This window comes from Mucor mucedo (genome assembly GCF_025094135.1).
Source record: "Mucor mucedo strain NRRL 3635 chromosome Unknown EV154scaffold_1, whole genome shotgun sequence".
NCBI lineage: Eukaryota > Fungi > Mucoromycota > Mucoromycetes > Mucorales > Mucoraceae > Mucor > Mucor mucedo.
In genome coordinates this window covers 484,070-504,078 of record NW_026252285.1, presented here as the reverse complement: position 1 = coordinate 504,078, position 20,009 = coordinate 484,070, and the positions used below count along the sequence as shown (strand labels likewise).

The following is a 20,009-nucleotide window of genomic DNA, read 5'->3' as shown; positions in this document are numbered from 1 at the left end:
GAATTCCCCGCATAACATCATAAAAAGCCTGTGTGACATGTCACTTTAAAGTAAAAAAAAATTGTTTATTTTTTTTTCTAAATACAAAAAGGATGTGAGGGTGTAAAGATATATGTTAAAAATTTCAGTTTGTCAATGATGTGTGTGTGTGTGTGTTTGGGATATGGATGGGATTTATTCCTTGGTGGCATTAGCAGCAGCAGCAGCGGTGGCAGCAGCAGCAGCTTCCTTCTCAGCCTTCTTGGCTTCTCTAGCAGCTTCCTTGGCAGCATCTCTAGCATCTCTAGCAGCTCTCTCTTCAGCTCTTCTCTTATTTTCAATAGCACGCTTTTCTTCGTACTCCTTTTGCTTGATGTCTCTTTCCTTTCTCTTTTCTTGTTCCTCCTTTTCATACTCATAGAGTTCCATCAATTCTTCCTTGGCTGATTGACAATCCTTCTTACCACCACGTACAGTAATCTCATCAGGGTTGCTGGGAATAGGGGAAGAAGTAGGACTTTCATCACCACGGTTGGTCTTGGGGAACTTAATAAAGACGTTGTACTTGTCTTCAAGCTTCTTGACATAACGACCACTGGGTCCAATCAAGAAACGATGGAATTCCTTGGGTACCTTGAGAGAGAGTGTGACTTGATCAGCTAAATTGGTGATTTGAGACAACACACGTTCTTTAGCGGCTTCCACATTCAAGCGGATACCTTGAATTACAACCTTGACAGGAGCAGCAGAGGCAGCATTCTTCTTGTTCTTGCTGACAACAACCTTTTCTTCTTCACCATTCTTGTTCTCGCCGATATCGATCTTGACACCAAGATCATCCTTAAGCTTGTTGATATGGATACCAGCCTTACCAATGATATGGGCAGAAAAGTTGGCAGGGATAAAGAATTCGGCAGTATAGGACTTGGCGAAATCTTCAGATTGGACAGCCTCATGTGCCTTTTGAATTTGAGCAACTACTTGAGTCACATCCTTGCTAAGACCACGAATCTCTACAGTGTCCTTGGAAGAAGTACCAAAGAGAACAGTGGCTTCAGCATGGGGACCCAAAATGGCGTTCAAGGTAGTACCCTTGGGACCACGGATCAAATCATGGAACTTGGCAGGAATAGAAATCTTCTTGGAAATAAAATCAGATGATTCGGAAGCAATCTTCTTCAAATCGGCAGAAGCGGCTTCAAGAGAGGCCTTGGCAGCAGACTTATCCTCGCCTTCAAAGACAAGTAAGACGGTAGCATTGTTTTCCTTTTCATCAGAAAAGATAACCTTGACGTTGTTGGTGGTTTGGATACGTTCAAGAGCAGCACGGTGAGCAGTCTTGATATGTTGGTGAAGGTAAGGTTCAATATCGACAGTACCAAAGACTTGAGGAGTCAATTCACGCAAGATGCTGGAAATAGCTAATTGAGCTCCAGCAGCATCCTTCTCCACAGTGCTAACAACTTCAAGATGCACAGTCTTGTGAAGTTCTTGAGCGGTAGGGACACCAACTTGAACGTTGTGATCATTTTCAATCTTCTTGATGCTGTTCTTGCTCAAGAGATACTTAAGAGCAAAACGAGCATACTTTAAAGCTTCCTTACCAGAGGACTTGTAGCTTTCAGATAAATCAAGAACACTGACTTGAACAGCACGGACCTTACCCATGACAAAGGTTAAGCCATCCACCAATTTAGCATCAGGACCACGGATGGAGATATTTTCAGAGGATTCCTCAGAGGAAGGAAGCTCGACAGTACAACCAGAACCATGATAGATTTCCTTGAGGACCTCACCGTGCTTACCAAAGAGATACTTGTGTTGACGCTTGGGGATACTGAGACCAACAGTACGACTCAATTTTTCAATGTCGGCATAACTCTTTTCCAAGGCGGACTTGGCCAATTGAACCTTTTCTTTGTCACCCGAGATGGAAATGGAGGTGTCACGGTTAAGAGCACTATCAACAACAATGGCAGGAATTTGGATCTTGACATCAAATTCTTCTTCAATTTGCTTGATGTTGCTATTGTGAGGACCGGCAAGGAAGAGATAGTACTTGCTGTCAAGATGATCTACCTTGATAGTTTGCTTGGCAGTCTATACATTAAGGAAATATTTCATTTAGCAAAAACACAGCGTTCTCTCTCTCTTTTTCGTTTAAACTATCTCTCTTTCTTTTTTACCTTTTCACCAACAATCTTTTCAATTTCTTCCTTGGCAATTCTGATACCAGTAGCATCACCCATAATGGTCACAATGACCAACTCATCAGGGTTTTCCTCATTGAAACCAAAATCTTCATCGTCCTTGCGAGGAAAGTTCACACGCGTGTTGGACTTGGTCTCAATTTGCTTGAGAGTAGCACCCTTGGCACCAATAATGAAACGACGGGTAGAAGAAGGAACAGCAATTTCAACAGTACGCTATAACCAATGGGAAGGATGGGGGTTAATCATCATCATCATCTTTTTAAATAAAAAACTTACCTTGATGACAAGACCAGCAACCAAATCTCTCTTGGCTCTGGCAACTTCAGCAGGGGCACCTTGGATGAGGAAAGTGGTGATGCCAGAACGGTTGGTAGAAGCAATAATGTTGGTACCAGTCTTATTGATGACTTGTTGAATGACATCAGCAGAAGACTTGAAACCAAGGGGTTTACTGTTCAAGTTGGCGATTTGTTGGTTGGCAGGCAACTCCAACACGTCGGTGACTTGAGTAGCGGAAGAAGCCTTTTTTCCACCGGAAGCAGGAGCCATGGGTCTAGTGCGTGTGGTGTTGGCGGTTTGAGGGGCCTTGACACGAGAAGAGGCAGACCAGGCAGAGGCAACGGGGGTACGAGGAGAAGCAGAGAGAGAAGGGAAAGCAGATTCAGAGTTCAAGTCCAAGTTCTTCTTGGTGATGATTTCTCTCTTTACAGGGACGGCCATAGGCTTACCGATAGGTGTGGGGAAATCACCAGCAATCAAAGGTTCATAAGTAGAGTTATCCATAACAACAACTGGGTCATCAGCAGAAGGAACAAAGGGGTCTTCCTCAACCACGTTATTGTTATTAGAAGAGGGCTTGGCAGCTTGAGCGTGAAGAAGTGCTAATTGAGCAGAAGGGGGCAAAGTGTCCAAAGAATCGTTTGAAGTCATGATGAGAAAGAGTTGTACCGTTTTGTTTTTAGAAAGAGAAGAGAACCGTTATTTGATAGATTATTATTATTTTTTATTAATTTCTAAATCTATGTATTTTTTTTTGTAGTGTTCAAAGAAAAAGAGTTATGGAAAATATTCACGAAAAAACAGAGTTTATTATTTGTGTAAAGTTTTTTTTTTTTTAAGTCGCCCTTTGTATTTTATTTTCTAGCCAATGGTAAACTTACATTTTTTTGTAACGTGTCCATAAATTAAGGTCAATCAGATTTTGGCTTTCAAAATACACCAACTGGTGTAAAAATAATAAATAGAAACGTTCCCCCAACCCCCTTTTTTTTTATTATTTGTGTACATTCAATATTTTAAAGCATGGCATTCATTCTTCATGTCGCCAACTTACTTTTCACAAGTCAGTTAGTTAACTCTCATGTACCTCAACCTTACATGGTAAACAGCAATACAAAAAAAAAAAAAAAGGTGTGTGGTGTCATAAGACTAAGCTGTCTATATTAGGACGAGATATTTCATATACCTCAGGCACAACAATACTGCGGTGGCGACTATTTGACGTGGGACCCTAAATTAACTACCCCACCTGGACTGTAAGTTTTTTTAAGGGAGATTAAAAAACAAACATAACTGACGTGTCAAAATGTGTGTGCCTTTTAAATAGGTATTTAATCAGTAATGTGATAGCATACGTTGGAAGTCTATTCCATGTTGATCTCTGTACTGTAAATGCCTTACGTTTCACAAACATACTATTCTCAATTGGATTATATTTTGTGCTTGTTTCGTTGATATCCACATTATCCAACAAGACAACATCATCGTCATGGCAAACCAGTCTATACGCTTTGTCGTTGTCATGGTTTCCGGTGAGCTTCTTTTTCAACTTTTTGTATTATACAGATCCTGGATCCACTTTCTTCGTACTGTCTTGTTATCTCTTGGTGAAAAAGAAGCATTATTTTTTGGCTGGTATCGCGGGTCTTATCTCATTGACGTTTCGTCAGACCAATGTGATCTGGGTCTGTTTGTTCATGATGGTTGTCATTATTGACACTCTATCAGCCATCCCAAAGAAGAAGGAGGATGCGAAAGGGTTATATAATCCTCGTTGCTCCACAATCACTCATCCAGGTAATGTTCTACAAGAGTTTCTGTACCACCTTCGTATTAATCAATTTTTTTTCTCTCTCAGCTCAAGTGATGAAAAGCATAACCAGTCTTTTGTTGAATACGCTCCAGCACTTTATGATTGTGTTACCTAATATCGCTACATTTCTTGTGGCGATTATCTCATTTGCGGGGTTTCTTGTATGGAATGGTGGTATTGTATTAGGTGATCGCTCAAACCATATGGCAGGACTCCATTTCCCACAATTATTCTATTATACCTCATTTCTCTCATTTTTTGCATCTCCATGGACGCTTTCAATGCATGCCATGGCTAACCTATTACAGCTGAATATCAAAAGGTAAAAAAAAAAAAAAGGTTATTTTGTGCAAGGAGGTGTTTAGAAAAGGATTTTGGTGAAAATTACTAAAAATGCTTAAATAATACACAGAACCTTGATTGGTATTGTCTCTGCTATGGTCACACTTGCTTTAATTCATCGATACACGTATGTATATTTTTTCTTCTTTATAAAAGATACACTAACACGTTTCCTTGTAGTTACGAGCACCCGTTCTTATTAAGTGATAATCGACATTACACTTTTTATATCTGGAAAAGGATATACAAGAGACACTGGACAGTGCGCTATTTACTCACTCCTGTGTACTATGTCAGCGGAATCTTGAATCTTTCAACTTTTGGTAATTTTTTTTTTTTTTTTTTTTTTTTTTTTTTTGCATGTATCGTACTTCATTTGTTTAAATATTTTTCTTTGTGTAGCACAACACACAAGCTTTTTGGTATCGTTGGGATATTCGTTTGCGCTTGTTTTGACGTTGGTTCCTTCGCCTTTGCTTGAGTTCCGTTATTTTATTATCCCTTTCTTGTTCTTTATGGTACATATTCCACCTCCCACACAGATATCACGTACTTTGTTGGGATTAGCATTGTACCTTGTCATTCATGTAGTCACTATCTATCTCTTCCTATACAAACCATTTGCATGGCCCAATGAACCCAACGCCACGCAGAGATTTATGTGGTGATAAATAACGCATCTTTTTTTAAAAAAATACGAAAAATAAGGCGAAAAATGTTTATTTACGATTTTTTTGATGTTGTTTATATTATGAGTGAGTTGTAAAAAAAAAAAATGGATTTTCATATTGTTTCTACTTCTTGTGTCTATCGTCGTCACTATCATCATCGTCACGGGCTCTCTTTCCCTTTCCTTTCTTTGCCTTGTTCAAAAAAGTATCTAAACCAAACACATCTTTATCTGTGCTCTTTGCTGCGGGTTTACCCAAAGTCTCTCTTTCGAATTCAACGGGGCCAGTGGAGCTTTCGCCTCCTTCTGTACCTTGGAATCCTCGACTAGAACCAAATCTCTCTGATTTGATAGATCTTTCAAGGTCTTCGGCGTTAGTACTGCCCAATACCTCAGATTCATTATTGTCTCCTCTGTATCTATAGATGGATGTGGATGTTTGGTTGAACAAGGGTTTATCATATGCGGCATAAGCTATAATTTTTTTTGTAAGTGATACAAGCTTTTACATAAAAAAAAAGTAAAATTTACCATCATCGCCCTTGAATCCAGATCCAATACCCTCAGATTGATTGAATAATCTTGCATCATACATGCTTTCTTTACTTAATGTGGGTTTAGCTAAACCAAGTGCAATCTTTTCAGAAATATCACGACCTTGCTCACTAAAAATAAAAATAAAAAATGAATATGTACACTGCAAATATTGATATCAAGAAAGACTTACCGAGCAAGGTGCTTAGCCTTAGCTTCTGTTCCCATTTTACTCATACGCATTTCCTTTTGTCTTTGCTTTTGACGATCATGTCTTAATTGATCACGCTCTCTTGCTTTATCCTCATCATCATCTTCTGCAGCTCCACGTCTCACGGGCGATTCATCCTCGCTGTCTGATTTATCTGATCCTGATTCATCTGTGGAATCATAATCGGCCATAAGTGAACTAGCGGAAGGTCTGTTTGTGTTTATCTCTGATGCTGAAGGAGCATTAGTTGTGGTGGTGGAAGGTTTGAATCCAGCTCTTTCTTCACGGGCCTTTTGAGCGAGTTGACGCAATTTCTCTTCCTCTGCTTCCTTTTGTTTTTGAGCTAATTTTTGTTGCATCAGGTTTCTTTGTCTGACTTCATCACGAGCATGACGATCTGCGGCGTATAAGGCTTCCGAGAATTTGGCAAAATTATCATTGATGGTGAGTTCTTGAAGACCACGACCATCAGCAGCTAAACGTTTATCAAGAGGAATGGTATAACCCTTTGTGTTTTTCCAGTTGGAGACACAAGGAGGAATAACCCATTCAGCTTGTTCTTTGGCAGTCAACTTACGAGGAGGAGAATGCATGACGGGAGCTGGAGGTGATGGAGGACCTCGGGGAACCTTTTTATGTAAATGGCTAGGGGGTTCCATAGGATCACTAGGGGCATCCACCATACGAATAATACGTTGTTTAGCACCCGAATTAAACCCTTCGCCCACTTGACCCTGAGAAGGTGTATAACGGATATAGGTAGGATCCTTATTAGTACCACTACCATTAGGTGGACCCACATTCTTGGGTTGTAAGGCCTTGATTTTGACATTGACAATTTTCTCGAGGGCAAGTCGTGTCTTTTCTGCCACGCTTTGTACTTCTTCTTCACCGGGTCTATCCATAACTAACTTATCGACATCGACATCTTTACGTTCATGGAACGGCACCATGTCCTTGTATGAGCTGTGAATGATTCGATCATCGCCATGACCTTGACGAGCAATAGCATCGTATTTGACATTACCGTCAGCATCTACTTGAAGCGTTAAAGCACCACCTTTACTATCGTTGCTGGATTTGCCATCTTTACGACCCATGCCAAGCGGGTATTGAGCGATATGAACTTCAGGGTATGCACCACCGTTTCCGAAATCCTCAGCAAGTCGTGGTCGAAAGTTTTTACGTTGTCCATAAGGTGGAATGCGATGCTGACTACTTTTGGCAACGATTTGATTGATTTGTTTTTCTAATTGTGGTGCTGAACTAGGCGCTGAAGCCAACGTTTGACGAGGTTTTGGCAAAAGACTATATACAATTGTGTTATTCTTTTTTATTGTGTTGCAAGAAAGGTAAAAAAAGGTTAAATGTTACCTTGAAAGTGAAGCCATGATTATGAAGAAAAAAGAGTTAAAAACTAAAAAACGAAATAAAGCAGGAGTTGTAAAGTTTTTTTTTTTTTTTTTTTTTTTTTCTATTGCAGTTTGCCAACGTCACCGCTCAATGTGATTTTTCTGTGACTATATCCCGCTAACCAATGAAAAGGACGCATAAATTCCCAAAGAATAGGATCTCTCACTCCAAAAAAAGGTTAATGCAATTATATTCATGTAAAATAGAACAAGCGTGTATCATGTACTTAGATTAATGCCTCCATAATTTTTACAAATATTACGATCGTCTATTCCTTTTGTTATAAAACTAAGCCAAAAGGCCCTTAAAGAGGTGTGTCCACTTTTTTAAAAAATCAGCTTATAATCAAAAGTATACATCAATAATAGAAAAGACTAATGAAGAGAAACCCTCTTTAATTGTTTGTATCAACTTTTATAATAAATATAATATCGAGAGTAGCAAATGGTTGAACAAACGCTTCAAGCTGTATCTAAGCTTTTTATCGCGAAGGAGTGTTTTAAAACTTACAATTAGTTAGACAATTATCTCTAACAGGTATATATAAACCGTCCTCTCTTATTTCGGTTTTGCAAAAATAGGACCAAGACAGGTAAGTAAGTCTTTTTTTTTTCGGATTTCGAGACAACAAATTTGCACTTGTTCAAAAACGCTCGGACAACCAAGACAAATGTGTGGTATAAGCAACACATTACAACACAGTTTATTTACATTTGCAGATTCATGTTTTTTTTAAACATTCAGTTCATTCGTTTTCATATTACATCCATCAAAAATGATATTATATATTTGTTCATGGGATCTCAACACACTATGTACAGGATGTAATTCACAGAGGAGAAAGGAACAGTTATGGTCTGTACAATAGGCGTATGCAAACGGTCGTTTACAGAAGCTTTATTGTCAACAAAATCTATTTTAAGGGACAGTAAAATTATATTCAGACAAAAGGAGCAGTCATAAAGTTAAATATATTAAGTACATCAAACTCTCAGTGCTATCTGTATGTTTTTTATAACCTCAAAAAAAGTAGATATTACTAACGAGGTACCCATTAAAAAAATTCAATTGGAATAAGCAGACAGTTATAATTGCATTTATTTCTAGTTAGTTAAAAATAAAAAAAGATGCTAACTGAAGGTGCTTCCCTTAGATCCCAACAGAAAGCTGGTTAACATATCAGACCACAAAAGGGTCGAAGCACAATTTAAACCAAAAAAATTAAGATAATGCACACCAAGTACAAGAGAACCTGATCCTGCCCAAATTTTGCCCGCCCACAATACACAACAGAGAAAGTCACCAAGAATAATACTCCCTGAATCATGTTGGGGTAATGCTTTTTACCTTAGCTACAGAGCCATAGCAGCACTATTAGACGGAGGCAGACACTTCGTGTAGAGAGGTAACTGTCTAGGAAGATTTCACTCTTTGTCTGTTTATATAAATTGCTGTACCCCCCCCCAGCGTGAACCTGTAAAACCTAGGCAAGGCTCTTTCAAGGCGAATTCGAGCACTAAACTTCCCACAACCGTCCGAATGCTCCTAAAGAAAAAACCTAAACGATCAAGAGCGGACTCAACTTGCTACACAACGGCTACGACTATTCATCGTCTTTACTTACTCTTTAAACAATCCGAAGATAGGATACCAGTTTCTAAGAGTTCCTAAAACTAGGAATAAATTCAAGTCGGAATGCACATACGAATGAAGAAATTTATAAAAAGACATTGCACCTGACGTGACCTCTTAAATGAAGCCCATGCCAGTGTAAAGCTGTAAAATATAACGACTTTAATAACCAAAGACTTTCCTAGGTAAACTGATCAAAGAGTACTACAGACTTTAGAACACTGTTCGATTTGACGAGTACTTGAATTCATTTATTTGATAGGAATGAATATGTAGAAGAAAAAGACGAATTTTTTTTTTCCATACCTCAAGCTTCCTTGGAAAGACCAATAAGTTAATTTTCCTCAAAAGGCCTATTCAATATGTCAATTAAAAGGTGGGTAGATAACCACTGTTTGCGGTACTGTTTTAATTTGGGATTGAGTATTTTACGTACATATGGATAACGATAAGCAATGGAATATGACGATGAGAAAAATAAAGGAAGAACGACAGTGGCTTATAAAGATGTAAAAACCTACTACGATGACAGGTTCCGATAGTATGTCAAAAAGGGAAGTATCAACGAGATAGAAAATTACAGTGAAGCATATTTTACTAGCTTTTATGACAGCCAAACGTCACTACGTAAAATGATAGATTATTTTTTATGATATGTGTAGATAGTTAACACAGCTTCTTGTATAGATTCATTTGTTTATGATGGCGACATCTATGATACTACAAAAAACGCTGATAATACAAAAGTCAAGAAAATTATAAGAAATTTAACATTTTAACTATTCTACCGTTACCAGGTCGGAATCCAAATGACCTACTGGACATTGACATACGGTTCTATCTGTATCAGACTGAGATTAAGCACGGAGTAAATATTAAAAAAAAAAAAGTATTTACACAAGGTCTTATCCCAAAGACAATGCTCATGTTGCCAATGATGACACTGAAAAACGTAATGGTTACATTCATTATTGGAAACAGTGAAATGAAATATAGTCAATACGAGAGATCAGCAATCCCTGTCGATAGTGGAGGGACTGGGATCCAAGGAACCATTCCGGAAGAAGTAACCTAATTTTAACAATATCAACAAACAATAAACTGTCCATACATGCATATTTTGACGTGTGAAAGGGCCGCCATGATATTTTTTGCTCATGTTGCAAAAAATTACGCGCATATTTTAAACGTCATGTTATGTGTTCCGATACCTCGTACTTTAGAATTAAAAAGTTAATTTCAAATGCTGCCTTAGATACGCATAATGAGCGTTAAGATATAACGTAAAACTTGATGCAAAATGTACTCAGGAAGTAGAAGTATATAACTTCAAATTTCTAGGAACTTATTCATGTAAAATATGCTTAACAAATCATAGTTTAGATGTATAAAAGAAACTGTTTATTTCAAATTAACGGTTTTTGTCGTGGCGCTTCGTGTGACAATAATAAACCGGCTTAGACAATAATAATGTTGTTATTTATTAATCGTAAACTAAAAGATAATCCCCCTAACTTATACTCCTTCTTCTTTCTTTGCATTATAATCACACTTCTTGTAATATACATCACGTACGTAATTAAATGACAGGAGAATTAAATGGCGATAAAAGTATGATATATAACAAATGTATCAACAATCAACTAAAAACATTATGTATAATCAACAACCTATACAGCTTCGGGTTTATCAGAAAAAACAAAAAAAGATTACGATATTGTTATGGGCATTGACTTTGGAACCACGTATTCTGGTGTTGCTTACGCGAGAGTCGGGGAGATGGAAAGAGGACGTGCTGTCGTCTATGATGTGAGCAAGTGGTAACAGTCTTTTTTGCGTTTCATAAGAGTACGCTTATTCATATATTTGATTTTAGGCCAGGAGTTACAGCCTATAGTCAAACGCCCACAAGATCAGCATATACAAATGGCAAATTAATTAAATGGGGTGGTTTTGGAGAAGTTGCTAAATTCATTCAAATTATCTCGTTGTTTAAACTTCACTTGGACGAAACCAAAAAAGATCTTAACATCCCAGAATTGGCTTCCGGAATAGATGTAGAACAGGCAATTTCAGATTACCTCAAAGCAATTTTTGAACATACGTGCGGGCAGTTGGAAGCCCATTTTGGAAGGTCATTTGATACAAATAAGTTACGGTTCTGCTTGACGGTACCTGTTATTTGGACAGAAAAGGCTAAAATCATAATGCGAGATGCGGTCATTAGAGCTGGACTTATCAGTAAAGAAGATCCACAGGACAGGTTGTTGCTGGTTGGAGAGCCAGAAGCTGCTGCTATGTATTGTGAAACTTTTCTTGATGAATACAATCTTAAACCTGGTCAAAATTTTCTCATTTGTGATGCTGGTGGAGGAACAGTAGATCTTGTGGTATATCGTATATCTGGTGATAAAAAGGGCAAAAATTCGCTTATGGAGGAAGTTGTAGGCGATGGTGCATCATGTGGTTCAACTACCCTGGATGTGAGATTTAGGAGATTTGTTTCTGATAATATCAAATTATTTTTTGAAGATGAAGACCCTTTGACTGACAAAGAGCTGGATGCCATTGTCAAGGTATTCACGGATGAAACAAAGGTATATTAAAAATGAAAAAAGTAAAAATAAAATCGTTCTCTCAAAAGCTTTTAGTCTCAAGTATGCCATCCATCAAATCCCGATTATGACGAGGATTTCTTAATTGTAACGCTCCCTGATCGATTTGATGAATCAGAAGCTGACTGGACCTTGGGCAAACTATTTGTTACGAATTCTCAATTCCATGTGCATCCTGAAGTTATACTATCGGATATCTTTTATCCTGTAGTCAACCAGGTGCTGTCTTTGATTGACACACAGCTGGGAAAAATTGACAGAAAGCTAGACGCGATATTTTTAGTTGGTGGATTCGGCCAATCATCCTATCTGCTTCATAAAATTAAAGATGAGTTTGCCAATGATGTGGCATTGATTTGTGCCCCTAAGCGTGGAGAAATGGCTATAGTCCGTGGAGCTGTCCTGATGGGATTGGATCCCCATTTTGTCAAGCAGCGTATCATACGTCGAACTTATGGATATGAATGCTCTTTGAAATTTGATGAAGAATTAGACCCAGAAAGGTTACGAACTGTTGATCAGAATGGTGAAGTTTACTGTAACAATCGGTTTAAAAGTTATGCTTTGAAAGGAGAAGTCAGGGATGTAGACTATTACGTTTACACATCATTTAAGTGCTATTACAACAAAAATCCAGTACTGCGTTAGTATTCACCAAAGGTACAGGATTATAACATCTAACCAGCCATATATTATAGAATTGTATGCATATGATGGCAATCCTGATGAGCTTCCCAGATATACCACAGATGACACGGTAAAGAAAGTTACTGATTTTGAAATTAAATTGCCAAATCTCCCAGGCAAAGGTCCTAGTGATATTGTTGACTTTGATGTAAAATTTTATCTCTATCAAACTGAAATCAAGCTTGAGGTAGAAATCGAAAACGTAAAAGCGATTTATACAGGCTCTTATAGGTAGGTGGATGATATGTCATTTATTGGAGAAATTGAATGAAGGTCATTCGTCTGGACATAAAAGTCTGGAAACAAGTGATCCAAAGAATCCCTCCTATTTCAAAAAATAGCGCTTAATAAACATTTCAAAGTTTTAGCTTTTAAGAAGATGATGTTTTTGCCTTTTTGCGTAATTATTATAGTAAATTTAAAGCTGTAAGAGTATGAGCAGCTTGGTTGCGATGGGTAGGGATATATCCATTAAAGTGGCTGGGAATAACCAGTTAATCATGGAGCAAAAATCAAATCTTTAGTTTTGAGTGTAAGTATCGCCTAATTTAGAATGCTAAATTATATCCATCATAGATTTCCCAAAAAAAAAAAAAAAAAAAAAAAAAAAGACCGAGAATTCTTGGTTCAATGAAAACTGTCCAGCTGATTCGATAGATTGATGTGTGTAAATGGGGTTATATGTGCAGACATTTTCAATGGTTTTAGTGCTAATTTAGCCATAAAATTTAAAAAAGGGTAAATTCTTGCAAACAGCCAGGAGATTTAAAATAATACAGGATCTTGTATCCAACACATGTGTTTTTGGTATCTTTTCTTAATAAGAGATGTCAGTATACGTAAAGAGGTGTTTTTGAGAGAGCCCACAAGTTTCAAGAGTTGCTATGAATAAATTTAGTCTGGATACTGAACAAGATATATGCATAAATATTTTTTTACCTTTTTTCAAAAAAATGAAATGTATTTCGATACTAAACCAGCTCTCCATCTTGTCCTAAATCCGAAATTTCTATTCTTCAAAACGTGTAATTTAATTCAAGACAGCAGTGATAGCAAATACTCATACTTGTTTAATATGTTCATTATTGGGGTTCCATATGTGAATTCGGTAAGGAATGCTGGCCTATGAAATAATGTTAGTATGGTAGAAATACATGTTGGATAAAAACTTAGATGGTAGTGAGAAATGCTCAATTTCCTGGGTGGGTGTGGATTCGAGTCTGTATAAGTTTTCATCTAGGAGGTATTTTTTATTTCTGCGGGTGAGACAATGAAGAGAGATCAATAAAATACAGGAAAAAAACCTACAGGTCAGTGCCTTGAACAGCTACCGCTCGCTTGTTATGGTGAGTTTATTTGCAGCGAAACTTTATTCCTCACTTATAAAAATCTTTTAGGAATAAGCCCTCTTTCACAGAAAATGCTGACTCATCAAGTAATATTATATATCCACCGGATAGAATCCTCTGTAAATAATGACCAAACAGTCAAGAATATGAAATTAGGAACGGAGAAGTTAGGGCCCCTTACTGTAAAAAAATGCAGAGTTGATGTAGCAAGAGTAAGAGTCCCTGCGACAGCAAAAAGACAACTACACAAAGAAATAAGAGTATCAAGTGCTCATTGTTGAGTATACACTTTATTCAGAAATTATTCGTTCACTGTTGCGAAAAAATCGTTCAAAAATAAAATATAATATCATTCAAGGATGGAAATACAAATGGGTTTAAAAAAGTTAGAGCTCTCTTTAGAAAGTTAAACAGCGCAATGTACTTACATGGAAAGGGTTGAGAGGTAGAGAAATATAAACAGAAATAAAATATAAGAACAAGTACAGTTAGTTATCTAGCAAGCAATAATAAAAAGCCTTACCAAAAAGTGTATTACAGGTAACACCAGCGATAACTGGCATGGATAACTATTCACCCATTCGAGGACGTTTTTTTGAGTGGACATGACGTGCAAATCGTTCTGGGATTTGACCAGTGTTTCTTAAATTTAGAATGATTGAAATCATGTTCAAACAGGCGGCTAAATCTCTGTTCCAAAGCTTATACTGGAATCCTTAGGTTTGCATCTTGGTCATACAAGTTTGATTGGTGCATCTACATCAAAAAGTTTAAAAAAAAATATAAACGTTTCAAGGAGATGTATTTACCTTAAAAGACCATGGCAAAGGGTTAAAGGATAGTTGCTTCGTTGGTAGGGCCTAGGATTGTCGATTTGTTTAAATTTCTTTAGGCTCAAATTATGACAAGACGGACAGCATCGGCTCGTGTTGAATTCGTCGATGAGTAATAGACTAAGATGATTTCGTAAAAGAAGTCGTCTCAATCCGATGCCTCGAATTGGTTCATGATAACGTGCGTTTGGGGCAGACCAGTTTCTCAAGACAAAGATCGCATCCTTACCGAACTTTTGCTTTAAAGATTTTATAAGTTGCATATCAGCACGTTGTTTGTTAAAATACGTAGCTAAACGCAACTTCCGGAGCATGAATTGTGGGTTTTGAGAAGACGTTGTTGTATACCCATAGAAATTGTCGAGGACAGCGTAATTCTGGCCTAGACGTTCGAGAAAACGACGATAACCCTCCATTTCCAGTGAGCTGCTTTGGTTTTCTGCAAGAACATTATCGGCTTGGTAAACAGCAGGATTGTTCGACTTCATTGCTTGTAGAATATTACGATACTTTTTGGATTTTCTGGTTTTGTCCTGGTCCTGCTTAGTATATCGAAACTTAATAGGAGTTTCTACAGTAGATTTTTTATCGACACAAAAGAGAAGGTCTCTTCTTTCGGGATCAATAGCAACACACCGATCATTCACAGCTTTATGTTCTTGAGCACTTAAGTCGCTGATATACTTGAACTTCTCATCTGCCTCTTTTATGGTTGTGGTATAAGATGACTGCCTGTCTATTCTTTTCTTAAGAACTGTTACACCAACACCGTCTGTCTGAATGGTACCGCAAAACCGAAGGAGCTTGTTCTCTTCTTGAGCTTTAAAAGTTTTTGCATTTAGATCAACCACTTGCTTCCAGTAATCCAGCTTATCAATATTATTGGACCATCTGATATATATAATGTTTTGACAAATAATCTTACTATCAATTTGTACATAACCAGGAGACCATGAACGACGGAGAGGAAAGCAACGAAAAGGAAATAAACCTAATGTTTCGAAGAGACGAGCTAGTTGAACAAATGCCATAAAGTGATTTTCAGGTTGCGCTTTGTGATATTCAGATAGCTTGGTAAATAGCGGCTAATATAATTGCGATACTTTATAACTTTTTCTGCACGAGCATTTCCCTTTGTATAGTCTACCAAAGAAAGCCATACTTCAGCAAAAAATTCTTTGTTGATATATTCTTTGAGGTCACATTGAGGGTCTGCTTGCAATTCATTGAGAAATATATACTTGTAAAAATAATATGCATGATTTGTAGTAGTATGAATAACTCTAACAAAATTGTGTAATGTTGTCAAAGACGACTGCTTCCAACCGATGCCAGTGTAATTGACGACTTTACTGCGATAATCCGGTCTTTTGTCGAGAGAGATGCCTCATCCATGATACACTATATAATAACAGTATAAGAAAGGTTGCTTCTAAAATAGCATATAAAGATTACTTAAAAATTCGGAGAGGATTAAAAGCTGAAAGAGAAAGAAGTTTAATCAAAAGGAGAAGATCGTCTATATCTCTCTCTTTTTTTGTAATATGGTACTTTTTTCCGGGCCGGAGTGTACATAAAACAATAAGAACGAATACCAGTAGTGTGTTCCCTTACACTGTTAGAGTAATTGAAGAGTACATGTGTTCGTAGGTGGTAACAGATACACTGTGTCTTACTCAAATACAATACAAATTAGATAAAAAGATAAAATTAATAAAACGAGCCTTTTACACCCTAATTTTTGAAGAATAATAACTACCCTTTTAAATTTTGGGTTTTGTTATTATAGTGAAGAAGAGCGTTTATTAGTTTAGTTTATGAAGTCAAAAGGTAATTTGAATCCAGATACAACATCTTAAATGCATATAATGACTGTATGGATTATAAAAATATTTTATTTTCGTTTATTTCATTCAATTATTATCAAACTAATTTTTCTTTTATTCTTTTTTGTGAACTTGAACGAATTTCCTCCTTGCTCTGCACGAATAATTTAAAAAAATAGTGTATAACAGACATAATAAAAAAAATAATTGTCTCATCACAATAAAAATAAATAATAACGTGCCATCAAGCTTTAACCTGATTAATTTAAAATTTGTTTCAAACTTTATTGCGATCGTCAAGAGTACTTTTTGGTTTTTTTTTTGTTTTTGGCAAGAGTACCCTTCCATTCTTAACATTAGACAGCATCGAAGGTCAAATGAATGCTAGTTACATGTGTATTTATAAAAATAAAAAAACTTATCAGCAAAATGAAGTCGTAATGCGGCTGCGTGGTTTGGCGTAAGCCGAAAAACAAAGAGTCAATTTATGTCGTAACTCAGGGATTTATTCTATACGCATAAATAAACTGAAAACTACAAATTCAATAATGGTTGTCGATGTCTTGTAGAGTCATAAATATGATTGTCTTTAAACAAAGTCGCGTTTATTTGAAAAGTAGGTATTCTATAACTCTTTCACTTGCACACTCTCATTGTTAATTTAATGAATGGAAGACCATTCACACTTCCCAAGAGCATTTGAAACCCGCTTCATGCATTTAGATGGAAGCAAAATTCAGCCAATAGAATTGCTGGAAAAACTATTTTTTATAATCAAGCCAAAAAATAATTTTCTTTTTAGATTTTTTTTCATTTTCATTAATATTAAAAAACCGCGTTAACGGTAAAAAACCAAAGCCCGGTAAACCAAGGCAATATGATTTTATTTTAAAGAAAAAGAAAAAAAAAAAATGAGGAAAAATCCTGCCCTTTTTATACCTTTCCCCCCCCCCTTCAAAAATTTTTTTGGGTAATCACAAGACCCTTTCGTGACGGGGACTTTTTTGCTTCATGCAAAAATTATTTCATGTGATTCGCGCGTTTGCTGCGCAATGCCACTGTCGCGCGCGATACTAGTCCCTCAAACGTTACACAGCTCTATCTCTTTCCAATAAAATTTACTTTATTAAGAGCATGTAAACTCATGTTAGGGTCTTCTTGTAAACTATGTTCGCGTTTAAATGCTTTCTATGCTACTACATGTCCAACGAACGTATTGGAGGCCCTCGCAAAATATTTTTGGCCGTTTTCCACAATGGCCTCAAAGGTCAACATATTCCATTCCTGCATGGCTAAATAAAATAAAAAAGACTTGTATAAAAAAAGAACACTTGGACGATGTCTTTTTGTAGTAAACTGCTACATGTTCCAATAGAGAGACGGCTTATATTCCTCAATTTGTCTTTTGTAAATTAAACGACCTAGTTAATCAGGCACTTTTTTCAATGTTGACTTCCACGTAATGGATTATAAGAAATGGTGTACATTGGGTGGTAGCCACTTAAAGAGCAAGCACATAAGAAGAGAAGTTGTATCTTACGTGCTACATATACTCTTGTTAATGCCCGTTCTCTCGTTTTTCAGTAACGATGTCTAGGCTTTTGGATCTTTGAAATTCCGCCACTCAGCGGCTTTCTCTTGGTATAAAATAAAAGAAACTGATGGTTTGTAAGCCTGAGTTTAATTAACCTGACTAAAGTTTAGAATCAAATCATCTTCACTAATGACTTGATGTTTATTTGGAATGTGGTGAAGACCCATTCATCCATGGGTGTATTACACTAGCTTACAGTAACCTTCAAAAAAAGAGGCGCACAGAAAATTTGCATGATTTAAACAAACAGGATGTAACTAATCCAGTGTCATGTATGAATCGAGGCCATACAGTTAAATAATGATGCACTTCATGTGCAGTTTGGGGATGTATTGCAATAAGTGATGCATCGATAGTAGCTTTTTGCGATTGCACTGTTGTCTACTGTGGTTATATCTTGATATAGTCCTATGAAGTGATGTGTGCAAGCTTATTTTTGATTACGACGATGAGTATGTGTCCTTGTGTATTGTATCACTAACGCTGATACGGGTTGTTTTTGCGGTAGCTAAAACGTTAAAACTAGAATAAAGAGATGTATTGATACTGAATCTGTTAATCATTATGAGTTTGATAACACGCTAATGGATTTTATCAAAAGGTTCTAGTACATTTCCTGTTTTAGGCAGAAAATACACATCATAAAATTGAGTTGCATGACTCTTTACAACAGAGAAATGGTGCGGGTGTTCATTTTATCACCTGTTTAAATTAATATTATAGAGTCATCAAGATATACGACTGTTTCTGTGAAAATAGAATAAAAAACAGGAGAATGAATCAAGATGAAGACACTCACAGACAAAAGCTTTTTAAAGAAACATGGGGTACTTATTATTTCGAGTTATTAATAGGTAATGTGTGATTTTTAATGTTTTGCCCATGAAGGACTTCTGGCAAATTGTATTGGTTTAAGGCATTTGAACTCCACTTCGGGTTGGCGTTACACATGCTTAGCCAGTGTTTGTATGCAAAATCAATGCTATTTTATACAAACTGAAGGACGCCATCGAGTAAGCTATTTTTGTAATCACCTCTATTGTTTTCGAAAAAGAGCTATTATTGATATCTGCTAAGCTTGGATGCCTATTTTAAGTAACACACTTTTTTTATTTTATCAGATATAAAATCAGCATGGTTAAGTATCAGCCAATTAAAAGCTGGCCGAATTGACGTGAAATAAATATGGCCTGTGCGAATTTATATCCACCTGGGGCTAGTGCAGAGGTTTAAATGAAGCATTTGATTGCTTTGTCACGATGCTGTATCACATCATCGTGACCACACTGTGGACGATAAAAAGAAATGTCCTTTTGAATCCGCGCTTTGACTCATATGTCGTATCACACACTGTTGGCAAAACAGGTGGAAAGACTTATTCAAGCAGGCACAGACAATCACCTTTAGTAACCAAGGAAAATTTCTAGTTGTTGCACAAAATCTCATGAAAAACCCGGTATTTTACACGATTCCTCAATTGGCAATAATCAAGATCGCACAATAGTCAATTAGAAGCACGATTTGTTTCTATAGAATTAAGAAAATTAAATACGGGACACTCTTAGATGCGAAGTCTCTCTTTTTTTTGTCTTTTTTTCTATGGCTTTAATAAAGTTATGCATTCGTTTATGAAATTAGTTGACACCCTCACTTGTACCTGTCAAAAACACCTGCTGGTAAATACATTGGTTTACGCTATGCAATAGATATTTGTTTGTACGAAATAAGCAAAATAAAAGAACAGGCTCAATACTAGTAAGATTTAGTAGATAATACAACTGACTTTATAAAAAAAAATCTTAGCAAGGGTTTATTAAACAAGTACAGACAAAGATAAAGTACATAGATAGCCAGAGTGTCTACGTGAATGAATAATAAGTCTATCTATGTTTGCAATGGTTGGCATTGACCCACTCTTTAGTGAATAAACTTGAAAGTGGGACGGATTCACATATATGTTGGACACCACGTTTCTTAAACGATTGGATGAAAGTGACTCCGCTAAAAAAATATGTAAGA

At 36.7% G+C, this 20,009-nt stretch overlaps 7 protein-coding genes across 7 annotated transcripts; 3 read left to right on the top strand and 4 right to left on the bottom strand.

Annotated features, from left to right (window-relative positions):
• Positions 1 to 44: 44 nt before the first annotated feature.
• On the bottom strand, positions 45 to 3,277 carry EV154DRAFT_489684 (uncharacterized protein). Its single transcript, XM_051599321.1, has 3 exons — positions 2,469 to 3,277; positions 2,166 to 2,405; positions 45 to 2,079 (listed from the first exon to the last, which is right to left on the bottom strand). Exons 1-3 carry the CDS (start codon positions 3,120 to 3,122, stop codon positions 175 to 177), a joined length of 2,799 nt encoding a protein of 932 aa, XP_051463731.1. The 5' UTR covers positions 3,123 to 3,277; the 3' UTR covers positions 45 to 174.
• Positions 3,278 to 3,416: 139 nt separating this feature from the next.
• On the top strand, positions 3,417 to 5,325 carry EV154DRAFT_433546 (alpha-2-glucosyltransferase Alg10). The gene is made up of 7 exons (XM_051596736.1): positions 3,417 to 3,572; positions 3,639 to 3,727; positions 3,799 to 4,268; positions 4,330 to 4,606; positions 4,697 to 4,753; positions 4,807 to 4,949; positions 5,029 to 5,325. Exons 1-7 carry the CDS (start codon positions 3,495 to 3,497, stop codon positions 5,292 to 5,294), a joined length of 1,380 nt encoding a protein of 459 aa, XP_051463730.1. The 5' UTR covers positions 3,417 to 3,494; the 3' UTR covers positions 5,295 to 5,325.
• On the bottom strand, positions 5,326 to 7,469 carry EV154DRAFT_489681 (SKIP/SNW domain-containing protein). The gene is made up of 4 exons (XM_051599320.1): positions 7,416 to 7,469; positions 6,024 to 7,349; positions 5,828 to 5,961; positions 5,326 to 5,770 (listed from the first exon to the last, which is right to left on the bottom strand). The coding sequence occupies exons 1-4, from the start codon at positions 7,430 to 7,432 to the stop codon at positions 5,421 to 5,423; spliced, it is 1,827 nt and encodes a 608-aa protein (XP_051463729.1). The 5' UTR covers positions 7,433 to 7,469; the 3' UTR covers positions 5,326 to 5,420.
• Positions 7,470 to 9,541: 2,072 nt separating this feature from the next.
• On the top strand, positions 9,542 to 10,161 carry EV154DRAFT_475639 (uncharacterized protein; the record flags this gene model as incomplete). The annotated part of the gene is made up of 2 exons (XM_051597988.1): positions 9,542 to 9,627; positions 9,834 to 10,161. 2 exons carry the CDS (start codon positions 9,542 to 9,544, stop codon positions 10,159 to 10,161), a joined length of 414 nt encoding a protein of 137 aa, XP_051463728.1.
• A 451-nt stretch (positions 10,162 to 10,612) lies between these two features.
• On the top strand, positions 10,613 to 12,763 carry EV154DRAFT_454752 (uncharacterized protein). The gene is made up of 5 exons (XM_051597319.1): positions 10,613 to 10,697; positions 10,765 to 10,906; positions 10,963 to 11,683; positions 11,738 to 12,344; positions 12,400 to 12,763. The coding sequence occupies exons 1-5, from the start codon at positions 10,670 to 10,672 to the stop codon at positions 12,621 to 12,623; spliced, it is 1,722 nt and encodes a 573-aa protein (XP_051463727.1). The 5' UTR covers positions 10,613 to 10,669; the 3' UTR covers positions 12,624 to 12,763.
• Positions 12,764 to 14,306: 1,543 nt separating this feature from the next.
• EV154DRAFT_573155 (uncharacterized protein) lies at positions 14,307 to 15,601 on the bottom strand (the record flags this gene model as incomplete). The annotated part of the gene is made up of 3 exons (XM_051606380.1): positions 14,307 to 14,425; positions 14,477 to 14,493; positions 14,547 to 15,601. The coding sequence occupies 3 exons, from the start codon at positions 15,599 to 15,601 to the stop codon at positions 14,307 to 14,309; spliced, it is 1,191 nt and encodes a 396-aa protein (XP_051463726.1).
• A 23-nt stretch (positions 15,602 to 15,624) lies between these two features.
• Positions 15,625 to 15,903, bottom strand: EV154DRAFT_392771 (uncharacterized protein; the record flags this gene model as incomplete). The annotated part of the gene is made up of 1 exon (XM_051595135.1): positions 15,625 to 15,903. A coding segment is annotated over one exon (279 nt), but the record flags the coding sequence as incomplete, so codon positions are not given.
• Between the last annotated feature and the right edge of the window lie 4,106 nt (positions 15,904 to 20,009).